At 44.6% G+C, this 27,622-nt stretch overlaps 1 protein-coding gene across 3 annotated transcripts in view; it reads right to left on the bottom strand.

Annotated features, from left to right (window-relative positions):
* Positions 1-2,565: 2,565 nt before the first annotated feature.
* The window catches only part of ephb2a (eph receptor B2a), a 48,860-nt gene continuing 23,803 nt past the window's right edge, over positions 2,566-27,622 (bottom strand). The window contains exons 4-16 of one of the 3 annotated variants that reach the window (XM_031566665.2): positions 20,410-20,565; positions 18,252-18,587; positions 14,779-14,903; positions 14,280-14,442; positions 12,300-12,408; positions 11,713-11,804; positions 11,097-11,219; positions 10,612-10,859; positions 9,352-9,567; positions 8,793-8,942; positions 8,321-8,514; positions 6,927-7,082; positions 2,566-6,537 (exon numbers count right to left, since the gene is read on the bottom strand). In XM_031566665.2, the coding sequence (XP_031422525.1) occupies positions 6,429-6,537; positions 6,927-7,082; positions 8,321-8,514; positions 8,793-8,942; positions 9,352-9,567; positions 10,612-10,859; positions 11,097-11,219; positions 11,713-11,804; positions 12,300-12,408; positions 14,280-14,442; positions 14,779-14,903; positions 18,252-18,587; positions 20,410-20,565 (2,177 nt within the window). In that variant the 3' untranslated portion in view covers positions 2,566-6,428. The remainder of the gene's footprint in view (positions 6,538-6,926; positions 7,083-8,320; positions 8,515-8,792; positions 8,943-9,351; positions 9,568-10,611; positions 10,860-11,096; positions 11,220-11,712; positions 11,805-12,299; positions 12,409-14,279; positions 14,443-14,778; positions 14,904-18,251; positions 18,588-20,409; positions 20,566-27,622) is intronic. The other 2 variants (XM_042707681.1, XM_012820734.3) reach the window with 2 other exon arrangements.

Below are 27,622 nucleotides of genomic sequence, written 5' to 3'. Positions count from 1 at the left end.
GGGCTTCACAATGAAGAAACCTGAGATAACCTTTTGGAGTGCCTATGGTGCAGGAGCATTCACGTGTTTATGTATGTGTCTCTAGTCTGTGTGTGTGTGTGTGTGTGTGTGTGTGTGTGTATGTGTGTGTGTGTGTGTGTGTGTGTGTGTGTGTGTGTGTGTGTGTGTGTGTGTGTGTGTGTGTGTGTGAGCTTGTGTGTGTGTGTGTGGTGTGTGAGAGAGAGCGAGAGAGAGGGAATGTGTTTGTGTGTGTGGGTTGTGTGCTAGTGGTTTGAGTGTGTGGTTATGATACTGTGAGAGAGAGAGAGAGAATGAAAAGCAGAGAGTGTGAGTGCGTGCCAGCCTCCTGTGTGCTTTGTGCCAGTGTCCTAAAACAGCACACCTGTCAACAGGAGCCAAAAGACCATGCTGGCAACAGCACCTACACGCCACTGAAACTGTACCTTTGTTCCGGCACCGGTCCAAAAATCCCACCTTTAACCTGACCTCATGGGACCCGGCACAGTGCTGCCAAACCACAGTCATCCTCATCCAGCACCGCCTCACCTGAGCTTTTCAGTCATGGCCTTGGAGCAAAAAATAAGAAGTGCATCATGGTGTGAGAGAGGTGAAAGAGAATAATGTTTCCCTACAGGGTAATACATTGTAGAGGGTGTACTTTAACGGAACACAGCATTTGCACCTGGTAGTGTGCTGTGTACTTAGCAGTGGATTGAAATGACTGGGAGCTGAATGACTGCTGGCAATGGGAACATAACAGCCCCCTACTTAAGTTCCTGGGGTGCTTTGAAAACAATATAAAGTCAACACACTGTAGAAATAAAGATAGGTGCATTAAATGGTATTATTAGCCTGCAGTCAGTCTAAAATAGCGATGATTTATGAGGGCAATGAAGTGTTTGGAAGCATGTCTGGTATCCTGGACCTAGTGCTAAGTGCCCATTAGAAAGAAAGAAAGGGGAATTAACTTATTAATGGAGTGAGCTTTCAATACTTTTTTCTATATCTTTATGAAGATTCTGTTTTTAATGTAAAAAAAATTATTACCTTTATTTCAATGCCACAACAGTGAGATTTAGGTCAAACCATATCTCATCTCAAATGATTCCCCATGAGTACTAAATAATATCAGTCCAGAATTGTCATTTGAACTGAATTTTAGTTGAACCTACACCTTATTGCACAAAAAGATTAAATGAAGAAAATGTAACCTGAGCATTTCTTTTTTTTGTTATGCCACCAGCAAATTGCTTTTACCAAATGAGTTTGTCTTGGCGTACTGAAGCAAAAACAAAACTGACAGTTATTTTAGCAGATGTTCACAGTTTTCATCATGTATGCAACGCATTTATACCTGGACCTGCTTTCCAAACTCACCACTGTTCAAATGGGCAAAGACAAGCAGCAGGGGAAATAACAGAGAGAGAGAGAGTGAGTGGAGGAAGAGGAAGATGGTGAAGAAAAGCAAGAGAAACTCTTGATCCACTCATGAATTCACACACCTTGTTCAGCACGATTGAATCTGCTTGACAAGACAGGCTTGTATGTTGCTCCTCAGGGGGAGATTTCGATCAGATGCAGAGATCACCCCCAGCTCACTTTCGAGGACGCGGCAGACAAACACACACCCAGTGAGCCTAGATTGAGATTAAGATGGAGGGTAAACAACTTGCAAATGAAACCGTGATTGCCAGCTTCCTTCTGACACGCGCACTGGGGACAATTCAAAGAAACATCTGTTCTGTCCAAATGATTCTTCAGGCTTGCATGTTGCTACTCCGAACTGTTTCATCATGCAAAATGGATGTTTTCATTTTGCTAAAAGGGTCTTCCAGGAAATATTCATTGACACACATATGCAAAGAAACATATTGGATTTGGATTTTCTCACCATCCTAATCATAAACATTGATTGTTTCAGAAGAAAGCCACCCATACCAGTCCCCAATCCTCATTGTTTTAAAGACCTGAACCGGCTCACCCTACGATAATGTTCATGCAAAGAGAAGAAATGTCCCAATTTTAATGTGGCATTTGATCTATGATGTGACATCTAGGACAAACTGACCTAGTTCTTCAGAGCATCTAAATGTATCACATTATTGTCTCTGGTTATTCAGCCCAGTGTGTACACTTCCTTTCTCTCTTTATAGAGGAATGCATTCACTGCAGTAAACATCTGACAGTTTTATTAATGAAAGCTGGAGGGAATGGACTCACCTCATCAGTCACAGTACCCATGGTGTCTGAAGGAAAACTTCTAAAGGTTGCTTATTCATTGCAATATTGACCGTTTCTATATTTATGTTACATTTTTAAATAACATAATCTGTTACTATAACATGTAGCCCACTGTAAATACAAGAAAGGGTGCGGATGGGTGCTGGGTTGTGCTGCCCCCAAGTGGGGTAAACTGTAAACTGCATGTTACTTCATATTTGGTCATATTCCCGGGTAGGTGAGGTGTACAGTGACTGAGTTCTTAGTTTAGTCTTAGTCAGAGTTTTTATGACAATAAAATTCCGTAAAAACACACAGACAGATGTTGTCAGTGACAAGACGACCTTCAGTGTTTCCTTTTTTATTGAGGAAAGTCATAACAGGCTTCCATCTTCTTTTCTTTTATTCCTCTTTCTTTTTTTTTTTTTTTAGAAAATAAACCAATAACAATATTACAAATAATTTTGATTGTAACATCATTCACAGGGTTACAGCAAATGTACATTTATACAGAATACAGGACGTCTTGCTGGCAACCTTGCGGTCTGGACAGGCTGCACTGCTCAGCCAACCGACGGCATCGACTGAGACGGACTGGATCCGTTAGAACCGGGAGTTCATGGAGGGGAATAGGCTAAAGACACGGTGCAGGTTAATCACGTAGAACGGCGTGAGATTCATGCCCGGTGTGTACAAAACACCTGTCCCTCGGAGCTGGGATTTCAGGCGTTACTTGTATTTGGTGGGCATCATTGTGTGTCAGAATCCATGTTGCACATTAGGCATAATGTTTTCAGACTGGTTTCATCAGTTCGTTAGCTCACAGAGCTACTGAGTCACATGTGGGTGCGTCGCCTTTCTTTTCGTTTTTTTTTTATCCTTTCTACAGCAACAAAATGAAAGATGTAGGCTATATTACAAGAAACAATACCCCTATTTTGCTGTGGACTAAACATAGATATTTCACATAGGCCTACTAAACCTGGAAAGTGGAGGAGTGAAGTGTGAATTTCTGTAATTCACCCTCACGACGTCAAAACTGCTTTAGGCCTCTATCATACACCATAGCACAACACTTCTGTACCAATAAAGAAACACGGAAATAACAAATCAGTAAACATGTTTCCAGGAAGTTTGTTCGTCATTGGAAATACCATTGCATTCTCAAACTCATACAGAAGGTAGCTCCTGAAAGTACAGAACAAACACGTGGATCTTTGACAAATGGAAAAAAGGGTAAAAGGGTCTTCAGATATCTGAATTTTTTTTTGCATCCCGCAAATGAAATAACACGAAAATGATCTGGAAATGATTCCAAAGGCAGACATGTCATATCATTTCCACATTAGAATTAATTAATTCAATTCCAACATAGGTGTTACTTTCTCTGTACGTTCTGGGTCTGCAGTGCAATGACTTAAGAGCTTTGCATACCATCCCCGACATTTTTGTTAATTGAAAAATGGGGAGGCTATGTGGTAGCAAGATACAAAGCAAAGTGAACCCAAAGATTTTAAGTCATTCTAGCATTTTTCAAGTGCAAATGTTTGTGGGCTACTAAAACTAGTCAGTCAGACTGACAGTCGGAGGTATCTGCATCCCACAATGCAAGTGCCAATGAGATGATGAACACAGCAACATATAATACATATCAGAAACACAATGGCAAAAGTAATGTTTCACTGATTACATCAGTCGTCCATTTGTTGGGTTGAAAGGAGGGCTTGCACATAATAAGTGTCTGTTTAATATACTGTCAATACCAGTTTTCCAGTTTAAAAGTGGTAAACTGCCCATATGGACAATAATCTCTTCAACTCTTCACATATCACAATATACGCTTGCAGGTCAGCTTTCATATTCAGATAGACACAGAAAAATACTAATTTCTTATTCATCTGATCAATTTTTGGTACTATATCCAAACATGTGGCCAAAAGACTAATACTGATTTTTAAAATACGATCCAATGATCTCCTCTGTGCTGCTCTCTCAGGCACTCACTCTTCTACAGTAGTGTGGTGGTGGTGGGGGGGGGCAGGGCCAGGGCAGGGCAAGGGCAGGGCCAGGGCAGGGCCACTTGCATCTGGTACAGAGAGACCAAATAAATATTTCCTTAATCGATGAAAAAAATCGAACGTTTCTTTGACACCATGGTGAGTGAAACGTCTCACAATCACTTTTCTATGCACACTAGGGGGCACATTGACTTCAATCTAAAGCAAAGTGGCAGAGGGTTCGGGGGGGTCAGTGGCATACGCTGTGAATAGAGGAGGCCAGCGAAGGATGACTGATCAGGGGTGACGCATGGGCCAATGGGTGGACTAAGATGACCATGAGTTACTTGGTCCACAGCCCAGGTCTATTTAGGTCATGAGAGGCATTTTAGATCTCATCTGTATGCAGCTGGGAGATTCCAAGACAATCAGTTGGAGGGCAGGGCTCTGATAATGGTCTCTCCCCTTGTCATACATCCACTCATTTTTGGGTGTTTTCAGCCGTTCTAGTAATATTAAACTGTACCATTTTGAGCCATTCAACAATGTAACGTGTCAATGTGGGGAAACACTGCAGATTGAGAGAGGAATTCCGACTGGAAGCACACAGAAGGGTGAGACACACTAGAGCAGAGTAGCTCCACTGAGCCGGCTTTAGTTAGCCCGAGTCATGTGTGACTCCGAGAAGAAATACACAACCCAAACGTGACTCAGCAGCCTGTGGGACTGAGTGGCCCAACACGCAAACACTCATCTGAAACTGGGACACAAAACCCTCCAGTTCATTCAGTTTGATCGATTCACACGTCTCCGATGACTACTTTGAAAAGCCAAACCAAGAGGACCGGAACAACAAGAGAAAAAAGAAAAAAAGAAAGTAAAAAAAACCCGCCTCCATCCATAAAACATCACAATGCACGTCCACAGGAGAGTGCATAAGAGCTGTAGCAAATATAACAAACATATTGTATGTACATAACATCATGACAACTTGGACACATTTTGCACAGATTTTGTACAGATCAACTGCTCTACACTACACCTATGGAAAGGACATTGTTTTTATCATGTGACAGATTCCAGTATTAAAAATCACAAAGCACCATTACAAAAGATGCTTTGAAAAAAAAAAGCAAAACAATACCAAAAAAAGATTTGTAAAGTGTCTTCACATCACTCTCCCTAGAGGTCTCCTCATTTGCTGTTCAGGCTTTGTGAGCTGCCATTAGTCTATAGTACCACACAGCACCCTTATTTCACAAGAGAGACGAGAGTTATCGTCATGGAGGGAATATCTCACTCGCTATGGCACTATCCCAAACATGACGATAACATAAACAAAATCAAATAAAAGGTCCCTTAAACTCTTCAGACATAAACATCCACTGAGGGAGTTGTGGCACCAGTGATCTCTCCACTGAGGTGCACATAGTCACATCAGAGGAGTCAACAGAAACGGGAAAAGTATCAAAATAACCTGGGAAATCTCTCCTTTCAAATGGCAAAGCACTGGCAGGCATGGGTGACGTGAGAAAACTAAGTGCGTCTGATATGTGAAAGACTGTGTCGTAGGTGGTATATTTAGATGGATGGGTTGAAAGGGAAAATGTGAAATTGAAATATATGCTTTAAGATAAAATAGTCCAAATACATAGTTTGAAAGGGATTTAAGTTAGCGCTTGAAACTCATGCTCAAATTCCGCATACAATGTGCACTTGTCTCTAAATAAGTAAGCTCTCGTCCAGGAGGGATTCCATGTAACACCCAATAATAATAATAATAATAATAATAATAACAATAAACAAAATGACAGTGAGCTGGTTCAGAGTTCTGAGGAATTTTGTTGACAGTCACTGATTTGGCCGCTGGGTTTGGCAGACTTGGAGACTTGGTCTGGTCTGTGCTGGTGGCTGTGGAGCTCAAGGCTGGAGGAGGAAGAAGAGGAGCCGGCGAAGAAGATGGAGGAGGAGCATGGAGGTGCGAAGGAGCTCCTACAGGAGCTGTTGCCACCGCAAGACTGGGAGGCTGGGGAGACCAGTCTGAGAGGAAGGAGGAAAGAGGAGGAGGAGGAGGAGGAGTGGATGGTGGGCGCTGCCATTTAGGGGGCACACACCCCGTGCCCTTCCTTCCTTCCTGCGTGTGTGTGTGTGTGTGTGTGTGTGTGTGTGTGTGTGTGTGTGAGAGAGGGAGAGAGGGAGAGAGAGAGAGTCTTAGACCTCCACAGACTGGATCTGATTCATCTGTGCCCGCATCATCTGGACGCTGTTGAAGATCTTCTTCTGGTGGCCTGCCAGCGTCACCCCGATTCTCGTGATGTCACTGGGAGGAGAGAGACAGGGGGTTTGACACGGACAGACACTCCCATCCAATCACACTGACCAAAGGACTTTATACTGCAGTCCCCTTGTAACATTGTAATTATACCATAAAGTACCGTGTAACACAGTGAGACTCATATGTACCCTAACCTGATCCTATCTGCAATGATTTCCTCAACCCTAGTGCATATCAGTGCAAATTAACAATGTGCTGTTACTTATATGTTATGCCATGTTATACTATATAATGATGAGCTTAATTTAAATTTTACAGTCTAACAGCAGGGTGTTGACCATGATATATAGTCTGCTAGAAGAGCGTTGTACAAAAGTGCCTGAGAGTGTTTGAGTTGATTTGGGAACAGGTCACAGGAAGCAGGTGTTCCTTACTCCATGGTCATCTGGGAGACGGCCTCGAAGGTGATGTAGTCTGCTTCGGCAAAGGTCTCTTTGTACTGGCCCATCTTGATGGCCTCGAGCCACTCGTCCACGGTGCTGAAGCTGGAGAAGTCTGGCGTGGAGCGGTCCAGCAGAGGTAGATGTGCTCTGCATCAGGCCAGAGAGATGGAGAGAGAGAGAGAGAGAGGGAGGGAGGGAGAGACAGAGAGAGATGTAAAGATGAATCACCACGGAGACAGGGCCAAGATATCACATTAGAAAACTTGCAGTGTCGGGAAAGGAAAATATGGAGCGAGAACAAAAGGGCATTCGCTTGAGATCTGACACTCGTTGAGTTATGAGGATAATGATTCAGCATTTTACTTCAAACTTTCATTTCATATAGAAGCTGGCAGATAATAAAAAGAGAGAAAAGTGAGACATGTTCATTAGTAATGGTATAGACTTAATACCATTCTATTATGTGTTGTGTAATCTATTATGTATTCCTTCAGACATGCACAGTGTATAACACATAGAACAGGACTCGAAAGCACAGTGTATATAACACATAGAACAGGACTCGAATGCACTATGCAGAATGACAGAAATTAGTTTTAGTACTGGTGTCTCTATTTAGAGTTTATAGTCCCCATAACAGTGTGTTAAAGTAACATTGCCCCACTAAAGTGGTTTCCCCATTGAATTGAGGTTGAAGTTGAAGTTGAAGTTGCTTCCCCATACATCTGAACATTTGGGGGGCAGGGGGTGTGGCGTGAGGGTGGGGCAGGGGGTGTGGAGTGAGGGTGGCATGAGTTGTTCCCTCACTTGGAGTCCTTAATAATATTAATATTACCCCCCGCTTCTTTCGGGATGTCACACTACAAAGGCACTGTGAGGGCCTTAATTGGTTGGGTTTTCATCCTTTTCTTAAAATCAGATCATGCTATAAAAGTGGCAAGACAAACGGTTTCTTTCATTTACAGTAACATACATCTACCTTGCATTTGTGACATTTTTGTATGACATTTATATGCAAGCTCTTTACCAGAGATGTATCATACAAGTATTGTACATGACAAGTGTGATTTATATGTTTTTTACAGACTTTTTCCAAATGGGTAAGCAAGACCGACTGATTACACCCCTTTCTTCGTTAACTTCTGATCAGTTCATCATCATCCACAGGGTGTTCCAACGGAAGTGGGAATGACAGATGTGTTTGTGACATGGGTGGTGACATTGTGACAAATCTCATTTGTTTTGAACATTCCTCAAAAAGAAGCAAACTGTTGCATGGTGTTATTTGAAGTACACTTTTCATATCAGACTTGCTTGACAACATGCCACTTTACTGTTTGTTGCTGGCCAGCTTCCCTCCCTCTCCAGGGTGATGGATGTCTTACCCTGACGAGAGCGGAGTCATGGCTTTCAGGCTGTTGGGATTACGAATCATCTTGTCTAGGGTGTTGACGTTCTGGCTGAATTTGGGCCGGTTGTTGCGGTCCTTCTGCCAGCAGTCCAGCATGAGCTGGTGCAATGCCGTGGGACAGTCCATAGGGGGCGGTAACCTGTAGTCTTGCTCAATGGCATTGATGACCTAAGTGGGTCACCAAGGGATTGAAGGTTGTAATGCCTTTAACATTTACACTGTTGTTTGCTTTGATATTATGGCAATGTAATATATAATGTAATGTCACACAACCATAAAAATACTGACTTGCTGAGGGGCAGATTACATTTAGATAATATGAATGTGTTTTGAGCATTAGAGGAAGCATAATCTATATATACTGTATATATATATATATACTGAATAGAAATGTAATGTATTACATGCAAACTCTAATGGTCTAATGTGATTGCAATGAAACCTACATCTTGGTTGCTCATGTCCCAGTACGGCCTCTCTCCGTATGACATCACTTCCCACATGACGATGCCGTAGCTCCACACGTCACTGGAGGAGGTGAACTTCCTGTACTGAATGGCCTCGGGCGCAGTCCATCTGATGGGGATCTTCCCTCCCTGCAAGGAGAGATGCAGTCAGCTCAGGGGAAGGACAATACAACACACACACACACACACACACACACACACACACACACACACACACACACACACAGACACACACACACACAGACACACACACACACACACACACACACACACAGAGACACACACACACACACACACACACACACACACACACACACACACACACACACACACACACACACACACACACACAAACACACACACACACACACACACACACACACACACACACACACACAGCGGGGCGATGGGACAGAAGGAGGAGATGGATTCTGGCCCTTGGGCTGTTTATATAATTACACCACCCGCATATAGAACATAGAATAAACACAGAAGGCCTTCCAGGCAAGCACCACTCACCACCAACCACCAGACTCACCAGCGCGCTCGTGTAGGTTGGGTCGGACGTGTCGTCCTCCAGGAACCGCGAGAGGCCGAAGTCAGAGACCTTGCAGACCAGGTTGCTGTTGACCAGGATGTTGCGGGCGGCGAGGTCACGGTGCACGTAGTTCATGTCGCACAGGTACTTCATGCCCGCTGCAATGCCACGCATCATGCCCACCAGCTGGATGACAGTAAACTGCCCGTCGTTTTGCTGAAAAGGGAATTTTCTGTGAGCCACTTTACCTGCCACTTTTCCATAATTATACAGAGCACCTCGGTGAGTGAAAACAGCACAGTTTGGTGCCAATCTGCAAGCTGTTATTCAGAGTTATTTAGCTGGTAAAAACACAGACTCATAAAGCTGAACACTAATATAAAGACAAATCCGACAGAGAACTAGTTCATTTTACTACAGTGTATGTCAAGCTGTGTGTTCAGCTACATGGTGTAGATATGAGCGTATTATTGCCATGTCCTTGAAAACATCCCTTCAGAGCTCAAACATTCATTACATTCCCAGCGAAAATGGAGACTCAGTAGCACTGCTAAAAAGAGCTGAGCATCAGGAAGTCAATTATAGGATATTCATTCCTTTGACCAAATCCCCTCAGAGCTGCATTCCCACCCAGCTTGAGTTGTTCAGGGAGGATATATGAAATGTGGAACACTTTTACAACATCTCCTTTAAAAAGACCCTGGGAGCGAAGTCATTTCCAGCTTTCTTGGCAATGGCGTCCTCTGCCCTACGAGGAGCGGAGCACTGTGGTGTGAATTTATTAACACCCCTTTCGGGCTGCTCATCTGGACGCACAGACACTGGCCTGATCCAGCTGTGCTTCCAGCTGCACACAGCTGGGCCCGCCACACAGGCCCTCACACAGCACTCTGCACATGACTGCTAAAAAATGCTGTGCACAAGTACCCAGATATAGACTGGTTAGTGCTGTATATGCCATTTTTTGCTGATTCTAATATAGCCAGCTGTATTGTGCTGTGTCTATTTAAAGGGGAAACATATCTTCAGATGTTCAAAGTGTACTGTGATGCAGCAGCACCCTTAATACTGTGTTGCTAAATATATGTTTATCATGGAATATTAGGGAACTGTGATAATTGTTGACTTTAAACAGCCGAGTGTAAATGTAGTATAGAGGAGACGATTGTGTTTTTCGCAGTACAGTATATTCATGTCATTGCGGTAATTATTGCGTTCCACCAAGAGGGGGCGCTCATAGGTCAGCACAGAGGTTCTCACCCTGAGGAAAGAGTCTAAGGAACCATTCTCCATGAACTCTGTGATGATCATCACGGGGCTGCTCTTGGTGACCACCCCTTCCAGGTGGATGATGTTGGGGTGGTCAAACTGGCCCATGATGCTGGCCTCCGACAGGAAGTCCCGCCTCTGCTTCTCGGTGTAGGCTGTCTTGAGCGTCTTGATGGCCACCAGGATCTCTCTCTTCCCCGGGAGCTTCAGGTTCCCACTGCACACCTCTCCAAACTCTCCTGTTGGATAGACAGAGAGAAAGAAAGAGAGAGAGACAGAGAGAGATATTACAGACATTATCAGGGTATTACTATGGAGATAATTAAAGCCTTTTTCAAGGCGAGAGAAGCTAAGGGTTTTCGGAGAAGGCACATACACATAAATGTATAGAGGCATGCAATTTCTCAAGAACATTAAGTACTTTAACATTAAGAACAATTTTAGATTTAATTTTATTCCCATAAAGTGAGTCTCACCTGCACCAATGACTTCCTCGATCTTCACACAGGACGTCTCGATCTCTTTGGCAAACTCACGCACTGCCTCATTGGGGTCCTCATAGGTGAAGGGGTCAATGTAGATCTTCATTCCTGGAGACACTTGGAAAGCAAAGCACAAGCTGTAATTCTTGCAGTTGTCAATATCTTGGCTTAGTTCCTCAAGTAACATTTCATTTGCATTTATGATACATTACATTACTTTGTGTTATGTTACATTACGGTACATTATGTTACGTTATGTTATGTGATGTTATTTATTACATTACTTTCATGTAATGTTCTGTTACGTTTTCTTAATTGTGATTAAATGGTTATTTGCTATATACAAAAGCAGGAAGTGCATGTGTGCTTTAGCGTCTTAGGTTTATTTCCCACTTGCTTTGAGCAGCAACCTACTGACTGAATGTACTAGATAGCACACTTCATGCTCATTCCCTGCTCTGCTCAGAAATCAGGAGCGGCCCTCTTGGGCATCGCTCAGCCCTGTGCCCGCTGGGAATGAAGATGTCATGTGGCGACGTCTGGCATGTCAGAGTGGAGGAGACAGAGGGGGGTTGGGGGGGCCGGGGGGGCCGGGGGCCCAGTTACTCACTGTGGCCGCTGGTGTAGTGCTGCAGCTTGTCTGTGTACTCCGACTCTGTCCTGTCAGTGCTCCTCCTGCACAGTACACACCCACACCCACACCCACACCCACACACACACATTCAGCCTAATGTTAAACACATCACTTGAAAACACAATGTGTGAACAGCCACCCAAGGTACACTGTCATTTGTGGTGTGATTCACTACTCTGGCATCTTTGGCGGGCCTTAAAAATGCATGTGGGCTACATTTTTGATGTGAGCGAGGGGGAGGTTGAAGAGAGAGAGAGAGAGAGAGAAAGAGAGAAGGAGAGAGAGAGAGATATAGAGAGAGGAAGGCTAGAGAGAGAGAGAGAGAGAGAAGGAGAGAGAGAGAGGAAGGCTAGAAAGAGAGAGAGAGAGAAGGAGAGAGAGAGAAGGAGAGAGAGAGAGAGGAAGGCTAGAGAGAGAGAGAGAGAGAAGGAGAGAGGGAGAGAGAGAGAGAGGAAGGCTAGAGAGAAAGAGAGAGGGCGAGAAAAAGGCTAGAGAGAGAGAGAGAGAGGAAGGCTAGAGAGAGAGAGAGAGAGAGAGAAGGAGAGAGGGAGAGGCTGACTCACCTATTGCACACAATGACAAAGACAACGATGGCTATGAGAAAAACGACGCCTGCAGCCGCTGAGCCGATGATGAGAGGCAGCTTCTCCTTCAGACTAGAGTTATACTCCTCTGTGGGGGCACACACACACACACACACACACACACATACACACACATATACAGGTAAAGATACATATGAATACACACACACAAACACGCAGAAACACACAGAGGCTCAAAAATACAAAAAAGACACACAAAAAAGCAGAAAACGTACACCCACAAACACAGACACACATAACAGCAACAACGATGAATCGGCCTACAGGGAGGAGGTTCAGCACCTGGCAGAGTGGTGTGCCAATAACAACCTGGCTCTCAACACCAAGAAGACCAAGGAGCTCATTGTGGACTTCAGGAGGACCAAAGGTGGCGCACACACCCCGATCTGTATCAACGGGACGGAGGTGGAGCGTGTCGCCAGCTTTAAATTCCTGGGTGTCCACATCTCCGAGGACCTCTCTTGGACCCTCAACACCTCAACCATAGTCAAGAAGGCTCACCAGCGTCTCTTCTTCCTGAGGAGATTCAAGAAGGCCCATCTGTCTCCTCAGATTCTGGTGAACTTCTACCGCTGCACCATTGAGAGCATCCTCACCAACTGCATCTCAGTCTGGTTTGGCAGCTGCTCTGTTGCGGACCGCAAAACACTCCAGAGGGTAGTGAAAACTGCCCAACGCATTACTGGCTCCCCACTCCCCACCATCGATGCTGTCCAGCTCAAGAGATGTCTGCGGAAGGCGCGCAGCATCGAGAAGGACAGCTCCCATCCCAACCACAGACTGTTTGCAGCAGGCTCAGGAACAGCTTCTTCCCTGCGGCTGTCACCCTGTTGAACTCTGCACCACGGTGATAGTTCCCCCTGGCTACCCCCTCACACTCCTTCCTGTATTCCCCTCTCTACCCTGGCTTGACTGCCACACACCTACCTCCAGCCACTGAACATTTGCACTAAATTGTTCATTGTATATATCTATTTATGTTAAATTGTTGTCATCCATATTCATCGTACTTATATCTTATCATGTCTCCTACCTCATTTATAACTTATAACCTCTACTGCCACCTTCACCTGTACTTCATCTGCACTTTACACATATCTTTATCACATCTGCACTAATCACCTTTATTGCTGCTCATGTTCTTACTGCTCATACCACTTATATCTTATGTCATACTGTATATACCATATTTATCTATATTTATATTACCATTTGCACATACTCTGCACTCTTCTACTTTGCACTTCTGGTTAGATGCTAACTGCATTTCGTTGCCTCAGTACCTGTACTCTGTGCAATGACAATAAAGTTGAATCTAATCTAATCTAACAGATACAAAAGCATGCTGTCCATTGCACAAGCACGCCAAATATAACGAGGACAATCTGTCAAGTCACTGAAAAGGTGGACCACTTTAATCATCCAGCTGGCATTCACTTTGTGTAAAACCTCACATCCTCACATCCATACAGAAACTCTCCCTACTGTGAAAGCTCTGTTGCTCTTCTACATATCAACACCTCAGTCTAGATTTCTCCACAGCTTTAGATCGCCAGACACTGCATCAGTGCCCTGTCACAGGCTTTCACTCCAGTCGAGAGGCAAGCTAATGGCTCTGGCTCTGGTGCTGAGCTCTGGCTCCAGATCTGGTGCTGAGCTCTGGGTTTGCCAGTCTGATCTATCGACCCTGTCCATCTGAGTGACTCACTGATGCCTGGCAAAGGATCAGTAGCTAATATCTGGTCAAGCTGCAGGATCTGCCTCCCTGTGTCTGACTGTGCACTTCACTACCATGGCCACTTACAATGGATCATTAGTGAAACTAATAATTTTTAATGTGGCAACTTTGCTACTTTATCATGGACCATTACACTCTACTGATCTTGCATAGTGTCTACCTTCAGTCTAATAAAACTGGGTTCTGGGAAGTTGTCAAACCTTCGGTCATGGTCTGGAAGTACATTTTCCCGCTGACGCGTCCGAAGCCGGCCACGGTTCTGGCCCGCACCTGGAACACGTAGATGGTGCCGGGCTTCAGGCCCCAGATGACCGCGGTGTTGGTCTGGCTCCTCGTGGTGGAGGAGTTCAACTCCGCCATGCTCTGAGGAAACACCACGGACAACTGCTACAACACTTTGGCTTACGTAGACACAGACACGCATGCACGCGCACACACTTAGACCTACTCTTTAATTAAGAGAGAATGGAGGAAGTGTGTAAGAAATGTTAAAAGCTGCAGTTTAGGAAATCATATGGAAGCAAAAGGTCAGCTAAAAATGACATTTTCCCATCTTTAGTTCTATACACAGGATCGTATAGTCAGAACTACATTCAGAACAAGCACACTCACAGGTTGGAGGTGTGTGTGGGTGTGTGTGGGTGTGTGTGTGTGTGTGTGTGTGTGTGTGTGTGTGTGTGTGTGTGTGTGTGTGTGTACCTTCTCGTAGTACTGGAGCTCGTAGTCGAGGATAACCCCGTTGGGTTGGTCTGGTTGAGACCAGGACAGCGTTATGCTATCCACAGTCCTGCTGACTTGATGAATAATAGACACAGAGGATGGGGCTGAGAGAGACAGAGAGACAGAGAGAGGGAGAGAGAGAAAGAGAGAGAGAGACAGACAGACAGAGACAGAGAGAGAGAGAGAGAGAGAGAGAGAGAAGTAACAGAGACAGACAGAAACAGATCCAGACAGAGAATGAGAGAGAGAGAGAGTACAGACAGAAAGGGAGAGAGGAAGAGACAGAAACAGAGAAAGAGAAAAGAGATAGAGAGCCCATTAGGTCTCCATCGGTAATTTGTTGACATAATGTTTAATTCTGCAGCGCTGGCAATAACTACTGAATGTTTTGCCATGAAATAAGCTAAACTAACAGGAGCAACAGCGAGGCCCTGTCTACATTTAGCAGAGTGATGTATTGGAAACCAAGGCTGTCATTCAGTGGCACTGTAAATTTAATTAGGATTCGTAAAATGCCTGAGGATAAAGCACATGGCCCATAGAAACCCTCAGCTGAGGACAGCAAGCCATGCCTTTGGCTTTCTCCAGCGGGGGCTTATATTAACTGGCTCTTTGTCAATGCACACAGGCATTTGGCTGCAACAGAGTTTCAAGTATCTCCATAAAGAGCGAACTGCAGGGCGCCTTTGCTTACTGTGGGAGACATAAAAGCATGAGAAATCAGAACGGCTTAATTTTTAAAACGCCGTCCCTGAAGAGCCAGCCTCGTAAAAAGAGAAAAAAAGAAGTCTAAAAATATCGGGGGCGAGATATCAAAACAGGTTAAAAATATGATGGAGTTCATAAAACAGCACGGGACGAGACAGCCTCCGTGTCGGGAGGCATTTCCATGGCACCCAGTAGTGGGCAGCAGAGAATGGGAGATCACTGAAGCACAGGAGGAACGAGACGGTTGTGGTAAGACCATAGAATATGATAGCAGTGGTCTGTCTAGCACTATAGCCCTGTATTTCACATTACTGCCATAATATATCAGTATCTTTCCTATTACTCAATGTTAAAGTTAACCCTCTAACCCTAATATAGCATATGGATTATGTATATTTAACACACTGTGTGTAGACCTGAGGGATTCGAATGGCCGGATGTCAATATGTCCTTGATGGGAAATTATGTGTGGGTAGTTCTGCTTTCATTCGGACGCATTTTGGAATGGTTTTCTCATACCATTTGTCTAAGTAATGGCCGCCCCAATAGCTCACGCAACGTGTCTGCTAAAAAGCTTGCACAATGTACCTATGCACAGAGATTGCAGTACCAGCGACAGGTACAAGCAAATAAATTCCGATTCTTTCCTCATTAGAGGCACTCCTCTCCACTGCTCAAGCCATCAGAGCAGCACATACATTACAGTAATGGCTACTTTATCATGCAGCGCTCCCTGTTTGGAGTTGAATTTATGAGGCAGAAGCAGTGCTCTTGACGCGCCCGGCATAAAAAAATCATATGTCCTTATGGCACACTGGACGGGAATCAGACAGGCAATTACGATGCTCTACATCTGCAATGGATTTGGGGGATTTCTCTTTTTCTATCTCTCTTTTTTTTCTCTCGCCACTGGTATTTCCCCCCGCTGTGAAGTACAAAGTACGCTTTAAAGCGTCTGCAACACAGAGGACTTCAACTTGAGTGTGAAGTGTGCAATTTGAAAATGGGCATATCCTGGGCTTTTCTTGTGGCGTGTGACAGAACATGCAGTGCTTCTGATTAAATGGGATCTTCTCTGAGGATCTCAGGGATTCATGCAACTCTAAGAAGTCACAGACTAAATCTGGTTCTCTCTTTCACATACCCATCAGTTGTTCCTCTAAAAAAAAATTAAAACATTAAAACATTCATCCCCACATTGGTGCTTAATTTTTTGAATCAGGCTTATTTGGTATTTTGGCAACACTGTAACGCCTCTGAACTCTAAATTCCCCATTTCCAGCACAGCAGTGAACCTTCTAACTGTGGATTTGGGATTAAATCCCTCAGTGGCAAACTCAGCAAGCCAATGCTATTTGTCCCTCTCTCCATCCAGTATCCCTAGCTCTGGATCTTCTCCCCAATCCATTTCCTATTTCTTTCTTCACTGGGGCTGGCTGGCCTGCTTGCCTCCTCCCCTGCACCCACTTCCATGGGTGTTAATGGTGTGAACTGCACTTTTTGTCTTCGCACAGCAGCAGCCAGGCGGTAATACGGGCTGACAGGAACACCGGTGGAGACAGAGCCTCCGTTGGCAGGGCCAGTGAGTTCACAGTGGAAATGCCCTGGGCAGAGCCCTCATTAAAATGCTCCACTAACCCCTAACCCCCTGCCACCCCCACACCCCCCACCAATGCCTCAACCAGCTCTCAGCCCTCCACTCTTTTTTTGAAAATAAAAAAATGCCTCATAGCATGCCAACTTCTATACCATTTTCATGTCACAACCTCAGCATTAAGGTTCAGAGCATCCGACTCCGTCATCTCCGTTTGGCCCAAGTGTTGTACAGAAGTGGAGCAGTGGGCCTAACAGAGTGGAGTAGAATAGAGTAGAGTAGAGTAGAGTGGAATAGAGTAGAGTGGAATAGAGTATAGGAGAGTGGAGTAGAGTAGAGTAGAGTAGAGTAGAGTAGAGTAGAGTAGAGTAGAGTAGAGTGGAGTAGAGTATAGGAGAGTGGAGTAGAGTAGAGTAGAGTGGAGTAGAGTAGAGTAGAGTGGAGTAGAGTATAGGAGAGTGGAGTAGAGTAGAGTATAGTAGAATAGAGTAGAATATAATAGAGTAGAGTAGAGTAGAGTGGAGTAGAATAGAATAGAGTAGAGTAGAGTAGAATAGAGTAGAGTAGAGTAGAGTGTAGTATAGTAGAGTAGGGTAGAGTATAGTATAGTATAGTATAGTATAGTATAGTAGAGTAGAGTAGAGTAGAGCAGAGTAAAGTTGAGTAGAGTGAAGTGAATTGAAGTGAAGCATAGTATAGTAGAGTAGGGTAGAGTAGAGTAGAGTAGAGTAGAGTAGAGTAGAGTAGAGTAGAGTAGAGTAGAGTAGAGCAGAAGCAGAAGCAGAAGCAGCAGCAGGAATAATAGAGCAGCAGGCCTAATTCCAGACAGGGCTCTGAGGAGTTGCACATCCAGCCCAGATAGTCTAATGATGGAGTCATGCTGAGACAGAAAACTGCTGCTGGGGAGAAAATGTGTGCACTCAGCACATAAATTGCCTCCCCTCCCTCCCAAACAACGACATAAATATAGATGAAGGTGCCCACTGTATTCCACATCAGTAAAGCCTTTATGTGCAATGTTAGTTTCTGTACATTTTCATCCATCTTATTTTCATAATATCCTAATAATTACTAAAGAACAAAACAGTGTGTGTAGAAAAAAATATGCCTGTGACTCTTCAGCTTTTCACTAACAGGCCTGATTACTTACCAGCCTGATTGGTGGTGATGTTGACCGAGGAGAAGTGCGGTGAGTAGACGCTCTGGTCGGACACGCCGTTGACGGCCTGGATCTCGAAGGTGTACTGCGTGTGTGCGAGCAGGTCGCTGATGTGCACGTGCGGCTCAGTGAGGCCCAGCTGACGTGGCATGAACTGCACGTTGTCGCCGCAGCGCGTGCAGGCCCCGCGGCCCGCGCCGCAGCTCTTGCAGATGATGTTGTAGACGACGTCGTCGCGGCCGCCTGACTCCCGCGGCGCGCTCCACTCCAGCCGCAGAGACGTCTCGTTCACGCTGGAGATCACGTTCTGGGCTGCGGAGGGGATCGCTGACGGCGGGGAGGAGGAGGAGAAAAAGAAGAAGAGGAAAAAGAGGAAGAAGAAGAAGAAAAAGGAGAAGAAGAACAGAGAAACAAGAGAACAAGCATTAGTTACAGTCATGTCTAGCTGGCATTACAAGCCTCATATTTCAGGCAGGAGACTCCATACTGACAGATGACAATTCAAGCTATGGCCAGACAGATACTCTCAGAGATCATGTTACAGTGGTGCCTATGGAGGTTATTAACAAGCTGGATGTGGCTCACATTGCTTACACACTTTACACTGATGTCTAATAGGGTCGCTTCCCCACAAAGCTTACACTGTTGTGTGGTAAGTTTATATCCACCCATGGCCGCCACAGCTTCTCCACAAATGTCAATGCAATGCCAGTCTCATTTAAATACGTGGCAGAGGCTTTTATTAAGTGTCAACCTACAGTAAGTAACGGTTATGAGTTTGTGTCCTATCTGGAAACAGTCATTGCCATGCATTGGCTAGGGTCATATTCACCAGTTGACAGTGATGCCCAACAAAACATAGTGTCCTTCACTTTCAAACCAAAGATTTACACCCCCTCAGGACTTAACAATTCAGGCTGAGGTTGTATTGAGATTGTCAGTGAGATATATATCTGGAAATAGAATTCATGACCATGGCATTGCTAGCGTCTTACTCCAGAAATTCGGCTGCAGAAACACAATAAATTCTCACAATATACAGTGATGGCAAACCAAGAATACTGGAGTTCACTTTGAAACCACTAACACACTATCAATTGAGGTTGTGGTAACATTAAGACTGACTGTGTCATACTGCACTGCATTAAACAGGGGTTCTGTGCTATGTCGTATAGTATTACATTCCCTGGAAGAAGAATCTCAAGATGTCTTAAACAATTGGGAAACTGCTCTTTCTACCTAAAAAGGGACATCTAATTTGAAGAGGAAATAGAAAGACAATATCAGAAAACTCACTCACGTTGATATAATTGAGGAAATACAATTATACCACATAGTCTGTCTGCCTTTCTCTGACTCTGTCTCTGTGTCTCTGTGTGTGTCTCTCTCTCTCTCTCTCTCTCTCTCTCTCTCTCTCTCTCTCTTGAGAGGATGATTGTCTCCAAGCAATCCGAACAATTTCATTTGTGCCAGAGCCGGTAATCATCACTCCATTAGTGACATTTATTCCCAAGGATGTGGGGGCTTGTGGGTTTTGCACAACACTGCAGCTAATTAACAATTCTTTAATGGGAATTCAAATGAAAAGAGCAGCGTGGCCCAGGTCCATTAAGCACAGGCGAACAATGCCACTCAACTGTTCCCTTTTATTATCTGTTCTTTTTAAGCATACCCAGGCCCAGCCCAAAATCAATACCACTGGCAGAGTTCCCCCCCCCCCCTCGACCAAAGAGAGAGGAGGCTTATGCAAATCTTACTTCAGCCATTTTTCTCTGCATCCTTTTTTACTCCTCTCCCTATTGTATCACACAAAAATGAAGATAGGTCTACGTAACTTCAAAATATAAAAGAGAGGACAAGCATATCTGGAGATAAAGTACAGCTCACAGTACAGACATGGTTCATCATCTTCTGTGTGTGTGTGTGTGGGGGGGGGGGGGGGGGGGGGGGTCAGTGAGTTCAATGGCTCTGATTTAAAAGGCTAATCTTCGTGATTGTGTCTGAACTGGGCTCTTGTGTGGACTATGGCGCTGGTGTGTTTTTTGTTGATGTTTTGTTTGTGATTAATTTGACTGCTGATCAGAGATAAGAGCCAGAGACATAATGAGCTGGGGAGAAAGGCTGGGGAGAAAGGCTGGTCGATACTCACTGGTGCAGGGCATCTGTGCCGGGTCGGTGTCGGTGCGGTAGTAGCCGTTGAGGCAGATGCAGTTTGTCGCCCCCTCAGTGGTGGTGCGGCTGTTGATGGGGCACTTCTGACACAAGTGGTCCCCCTGGGCCGCTTTAAAGGAGCCCATGGGACAGGCTGCAGCGAGGGGAAACACACACACACACACACACACACACACACACACACACACACACACACACACACACACAGGGGTTCTTGTGAGTCAATGCATAAACAACATGGCAGGACACCTATTCAATTATAAACCTATTAAATTGTCACAAATCAGTGTTCCTGTCAGCACATGATGTGCAAAAGAAAGCCAAATCCCATTCAATGTTTATTTACTCCTTTATGGCAGCTTCACAACATGGATATGGAGTGAGACTCTATCTGAGATTGGTTATGGAATAACACAGACAGCTACACAACATGGATATGGAGTGTGACTCTATCTGAGATTGGTTATGGGATGATACACTGAGGCCAATGGCACACAGGATGGGAGGAAACAGTTCCAACACTACAGCTGAAAATAAAACTGCTATATTTTATAGTATTTGTATATAGTATGACTATCTATTAGAATATCTTCAAAGGTTTAACTAACTAAGAACTGCAATGAGAAAAACACATGTGCTAGCGAGTAACAAGTGCAGTGTGTTATGATTCATGTAGACAGATGTCAGCATGTTGAAGGTTAAGTCATTTTCGCCGCTGATCCAGGGTCTGTAGATCATCATCATACGCTCCCCCTCAGGGCTACAAGGCTTTGAGAGGACCCAACTGATGGGTTTGACCAACCTTAATTGAGGAATTGATTTTTCTTTTCTTATAGGATCCTATAAAGATTACAATACAGCGCATACACTGAAAGAAGTCAATGATATTTGCGCCGATTGCTACTGCTCTTAATTTGGAAGCCTTTCTATATAAGCTCTAAAATGAAATTAAATGGAATGTTAGTCAATTATGTAATTTTGTAAAATGCACTATTCAGCTTCACCTTGAAAGTTGTTTCCATTTGTATTTAGTTTACTCCATAATTTCAGTGCAAGCGTGTGTGTCTCTCTCCTGAGCCCTTGCCTTGGAGCTCATGTGAACTAGACCACTCCATGGGAGGACTGAGCTGAATTCACTACTCAGTGAGAAATGCCTTCAGAGTCAGCCTGGTGGAACTCATTACTGTCTCACGCATGCCATGTGGAATAGACAGAGATGGTAAGAGAGAGCTGTAGAGTCATAGCCTACCACACACAATACCATGACATGCCAGAGCACACCGAGCTGGTCAATGGGGCTAGACCAACCGTGAAATGGCACAGCCTACTGTCTACCTCCTACGCCAAACACGCAATGTTCTTTTAGCGATGACGTGCTTGCTCTCTCTCTCTCTCTCTCTCTCTCTCTCTCTCCGATTCGCTATCTCTGTATCTCTCTCTCTCCGTATCTCTTGTTCTCTCTCTCTCGCATTCTTTCACTCTATCTGTATTTCTGTCTCTCTCTGTATCTATCTCTCTCTCTCTCTCTAGTTCTCACTCTTTTTCTCTCTGTATGTCTCTCTCTCTTGCTCGGATCACCGACTTCCATGTAAACTGTGCCACTGTTTCCGTCTGTCTACTGGCCCATGGGAACACAGTTGGCCTCATTTTTTTTGGTTTGCTCTTAGGTGAGATGGCAGGCTGGATTTGAGTTTGCACCAACCAACACATAACTACACCTTCACTAGAGCCAAACGAAGATCTCGTCATCACTAATTACTGTGTACATCACCCAATGATCGCATTGGCTTGTAAACAGTGCTGGCAGCTTACTAGTCACCCTCGGGTTGCCAAAACAACAAAATAATGCATATAATAATAATAGTAACATCACCAACAACAACAGCATCAGCAACAGAAACACCAACAACAACAACATCAATAATAAGAATTCATTTTATAATTATTGGTCTTGCAGTTGCTGATGTAGTTGTTATTGGGTTGTTGCTGTTATTCAATGAGCATTCATCCTTTTAGGATAAACAGGAAAAAAATAAGCTTTCAGACAAAATCTCAAACCCCAACACTGACCAGTGACCCGTAACTTTGCTGGGTCCGTATCTGCCAAGTGACGCAGTTTAAACAGGAAATATTTCCATTCAAAACATTTTTAGATGCAATTAACACTGTCAAAATGGCTGTGGGTCTGGCAATGTTTCCTGCATCCAGTGGCTGTGGTTAGCATCCAGCAACTTGGATGCATTAAATCAATCCCCAAACAGTTCATCTGAACATGGTCGAGTTGTGTTAGCAATCCGACAGGAACCACAGACCCAGGTATTCAGATTCTCTCCTGCTGTTATACAGTGTGGTCTGATGCTATCCAGACGGATGGAGAACACATGCACTGGATGACACTATGTAGACGTGCTGAGGAGGACCAAAAATGGATGCTTCTCCAAGGTGCAATCGGCAATCGCAATTTCACTATAAATTCCAACTAAATTGTTAAAAAAGCCACGTGTGTTGAGACTGATAAGGTTGTGTGTGTGTGTGTGTGTGTGTGTGTGTGTGTGTGTGTGTGTGTGTGTGTGTGTGTGTGTCCATGTGTGTGAGAGAATATATGTGCCTTCCAGGCACCAATGCTGGAGGAACCACAGGTGCACAAACAAATGAAATTGCAAATCCAATAGCTGTTACTCTTCAAAGGCGAGAGGAATTAACTCAACACCCCACCACCCCCTGCACACACACACTCTCTCACACACACACACACACACTCACTAACTCACACAAACACACACACACACATACACACACACACACACTCACTCACAGACTCACACACACACACACACACACACACACACACACTCCTGCAGCCAAACAGCACTGTCCCACCTCCACTCTGGGGGAGGGTATAAAGCAGCCCCTCCACACCAAGGGCCATCACACACCAGTAAAGATGACAGGTGTGAAGTGCTTGTCAAAGTGCCGCTCGGATGATTGCATGTAATCTACCCACAAGAGAAGATGAGTCTTTCTATAATGGACAGGAAATAAGATGAGGAGAGGCGAATTACTGTCTCCTCACCCCCCACCCCCCAACACACACACACACACACACACACACACACACACACACACACACACACACACACACACACACACACATATCCCCCCTACACACCCATCCACTGTATGCCCTCCTTCAAACTCTCTACACCCCGTGTCACGTGCACACATCCACTCTCAGTAGGCAATAATCCCTCCATTGGAAGGAGAAGGAGAGTAAGGAGCGAGAGCGAGGAGGTACACTTATAGACTTGTTTTCCCGAACGCTGGTGGTAAATGCAGCGTGTCATGCTCTATTCAGCAGGTGCTCCTCAGCAGCATACGCACCTCGTCTTAGGAGAGGAGAGCACTAAAATGAAACACGTATTTTCATTAAATATATATACATATACACTGCGGTCCCCATCATCGCCGTGGCAACCTAATATTTGTCTTGGCTCGCTCCTCGTTGCGGAGAAGAACTAATAACAGAAAAACTGTAGCAAGCCCATCAGCAGGAGTATGGGGTTGGCAGTGCATGTCTCTGGGCTAAGAGCACATGACAGGCTGCAGGCCCCCGGACCGTATGAGGTGTTGGGTACAGTTATGGCGTGTGGGGTTGAGTCGTCAGCCCTCCGAGGAGCACAGGACTGGAATTCAATAGCTACCATGGAGAGGCACCAGAAGAGAGAGAGAGTGTGTGTGCGTGTGCGTGTGTGTATGTATGTGCATACGTGTGTGTGTGTGTGTGTGTGTGTCTGTGTGTGTGCGCGTGTGTATATGTATATGTATGTGCATACGTGTGTGTGTGTGTGTGCGTGTGTGCGTATGTGTGTGTATATGTATGTGTATATGTATGTGTATATGTATGTGTGTGTGTGTGTGTGTGTGTGGAAGGAAAGTTGAGATCCCTATCCTTGGAAGACGCAATCTTTTGTGTGCTGATGACGGATGATTGGGCCGTGACGGTGGGGAACGGCCCGCCAGAGCTTTCATGGCTCCTCTGGTCCTCAGCTTGATGCGCCCATGTGACGGCTTTATTACAACAGCTGCGGGAGAGCCAGGCTTATTTTACTGTAATAACATACAGTAGGGGAGCCCTGCTTATGAATGTCACACCACACTTATGTTCCCATGGCTTTTTTCATTGGGAAGAATACTGCCCAAATGTACTCATGTCAGATACTGAGACATGTGATGTTTGTTATGAGGTCTTCAAGGCTGCTATTTAAGACCACATACCGAGGAAAAAAAAGAGGGGGAAAATAAAATATCCATTTCTTTTTCTGCAACTTAGATTTAGCCATGGCAAAATGTGTTTGGATATTTTTGTACTTACCCAGTGACCACTTATACAGTTAATCTTTTCTCATGCCCACCACTGAAGCAGAGATCAACCGGATAATCCAACATGGAGTTTGGAGGTAATTAGGTAATAGACCTTTTAATCAGCTCTTATAAACAGACAATTAAAGTGAGCAGTGTACTGTTGGAGCTCTGTGACCGGGGGAGTGGGATGATTCCTTATACTGACATGAGAAACCCACACATTACCGTGTCTTCAAGGCATATGCATTATATATGATATTGACATATGTACCTAAATGTGCATCTGTCATATTGGATATGAATGAAAAACGAGAATATTTGCCCTCCAGAGAAGAACATAAAAATGGTGACGATCATAAAGCGATGTTGGATGACTAAGAAATAAGCAGCTAGGTCAGACACTCCTGGCTGTGCATTCATACGATCGCTGATGCCTGGGAGAAGTAGAGAGTCTGAGCCCACCTTACAGGACAGCAGGGAAAGGAACATCACAGGGCCGAGAGACCTGCTTTTCTGACATGCTCCTACACCAGTCTGCTCCTGTTAGCTCTTATTTGGAAGTGTTGTGTGTTGGGATTGACACTAGGATATTACAGAGGGAAGAAAACCAATCCCAGCAAAGGCCAGCACTAAATCGTTCCTCCTTCTTCCACATATGTTTGCAGAATGGCTAAAACTCATGGCAAAAGCACCTGATGGAAAAGCACAACTGCACACAAGCCTTCATCAGGTTTCCCAACTTTTGTGAGGGTGAAAAAAACAAAACAATTCAGTTGCCTGTTCCTGCCAAGCCAGACCGCAGGAGAGGAACTATTATCCATTAAAAGTGCTCCGTCCACCTGATGTGGTTACCTAAGGATCAATGGACTCAGGTTCTTGTCAAAATGGAGTACCTGTTTAGTAAAGCTCAGCCTGGGCAGGTTAGATTAACGATCCCCGTAACTATAGTGCATTCATTTTGGTGCAGATTGAGCCGCATGCATCATTATGTTCCTGTACTGAAGCTCATGTGTCACCCAAAGGAGAAGTCGGGAACGAGTGAATAAAAAACGAATCCAAATCTATCCAAATGACCCAAAAATTCAGCAACAAACCACCCATAAATATCAACACGACAGCAGTAGATTTTTTGGTTGGAATACTGTGAAGCCCTATATTGGCAAAATGAGATGTCACAGAAAATGTCTGTTAAGGCAAATGAGAGCATGGCAAAGGGAGGGCGTTCAGAGAGATCAAATCTCATGGGCTTTTAGTGTATTTTTAGTTACTTGATAAGAGGGTAAAATCAGAGAGGATTAGTACACTTTAGCATTTTGTGCCCTATAAAATAAAAAAGACGCACTACAGGTCATGTCAGTTTACAGTTTGACATAGCTAGGAGGTATGTAACTGAAATGTTACATCTAGGTCAACAGCAAGGACCGACATTTTGTGAGAATCGATACATTTTAGATGGCCTGTGCATTATGACTTCTGCTTCATCTGCGAGCCGGAGGAGCATAAATTATTATTCACGTAAACACTGAAAAATGCATCCTCCATATTTCAAGTAGGTTAGCGTATTGCCAACTGCGAGGATGAAAGATTAATACCAGAAAAGGGAAAACTGTGCACTATTTATGAACCTCTAAAGAAGCTTCCCTTCTCTGTGTCTTATCTGTGTGTGACGAGTCGTTCACAGATGCTATGAGTCAAATTATTATCTGTGCACGGCAGTGGATCAATAGGGAAAAAAAACATAACATCCAGCTAAGCTAAGATGGGAGTAGGTGAGCTCTGAAAAGGAGGCAGACACACACAAGCACAAAGACACGCACAGACAGACACACACACACACACACACACACACACACACACACACACACACACACACACACACACACACACACACGCGCGTATGAGCACACACACACACACACACACACACACACACAGACACACACACACACACACACACACGCGTATGAGCACACACACACACACACACACACACACACACACACACACACACACACACACACATCATTACAACACAACACAGCCTCCATTGAATTCAGTCCCCCCTGAGATCCCCAGCACTGGCCCAGTGGGCTGTCTGTGCTGGCTGGTGGAGGGGCCAGATAAAGGGCTGGGCTGACAGCAGCATAATGGGGGTCGTGGGGGACTGAGTGGGGGACTGAGCGGAGCAGAGAGGAGCGGAGTGGAGCTCAGGCAGCAGCTGGTCCTCAATCCAAATCCATGTCCTTGGATCCCACCATAAACCCCGCATGGACCCGCCACTGACAGCGGTGTGAATATCACGAGAGGCCATACAACATACTCTCCACATGGCCGATCCACTCTCTCTCTCAATAGGTTACTCTCTCTCTTACCTTGGGAAAAGGGGATATTAAATTGATTTGAGGCAAAGATCTGATCTGGCCGTGGGGATCTTGAAAGATAAGATACATTTTTTTCAGAAGCTTAATTGAAAACAAACGCAGTGTTTATCTGATATGTCATGGGCTCTGCTACATCATTCTCATTGCATTAACTATGACAGTCATAAGACGTATACAAATATTATCAAATAGTAGACCAGTGGACACATAAATTATAATGAGACATTAACAACATTAAATTACAGAATGGCACAATTGTGCAACATTATTTTTCATAAAACACTTTTTGGAAAGATTCCCCTTAGTGTTGGAGCAATAACAAAAACATTGTATCTTCACTGCATTTGTTACTTCACTGCATTTACTCTGGTGAAATTTGGCAATCATGCATAAATACCACTGAGAGTCAGCATAATTTCTCAATGTATGTCCGTCCACATAATGTAA

This window comes from Clupea harengus, chromosome 4 (assembly GCF_900700415.2).
Source record: "Clupea harengus chromosome 4, Ch_v2.0.2, whole genome shotgun sequence".
Lineage (NCBI taxonomy): Eukaryota > Metazoa > Chordata > Actinopteri > Clupeiformes > Clupeidae > Clupea > Clupea harengus.
This window is presented reverse-complemented; position numbering and strand designations above follow the sequence as displayed.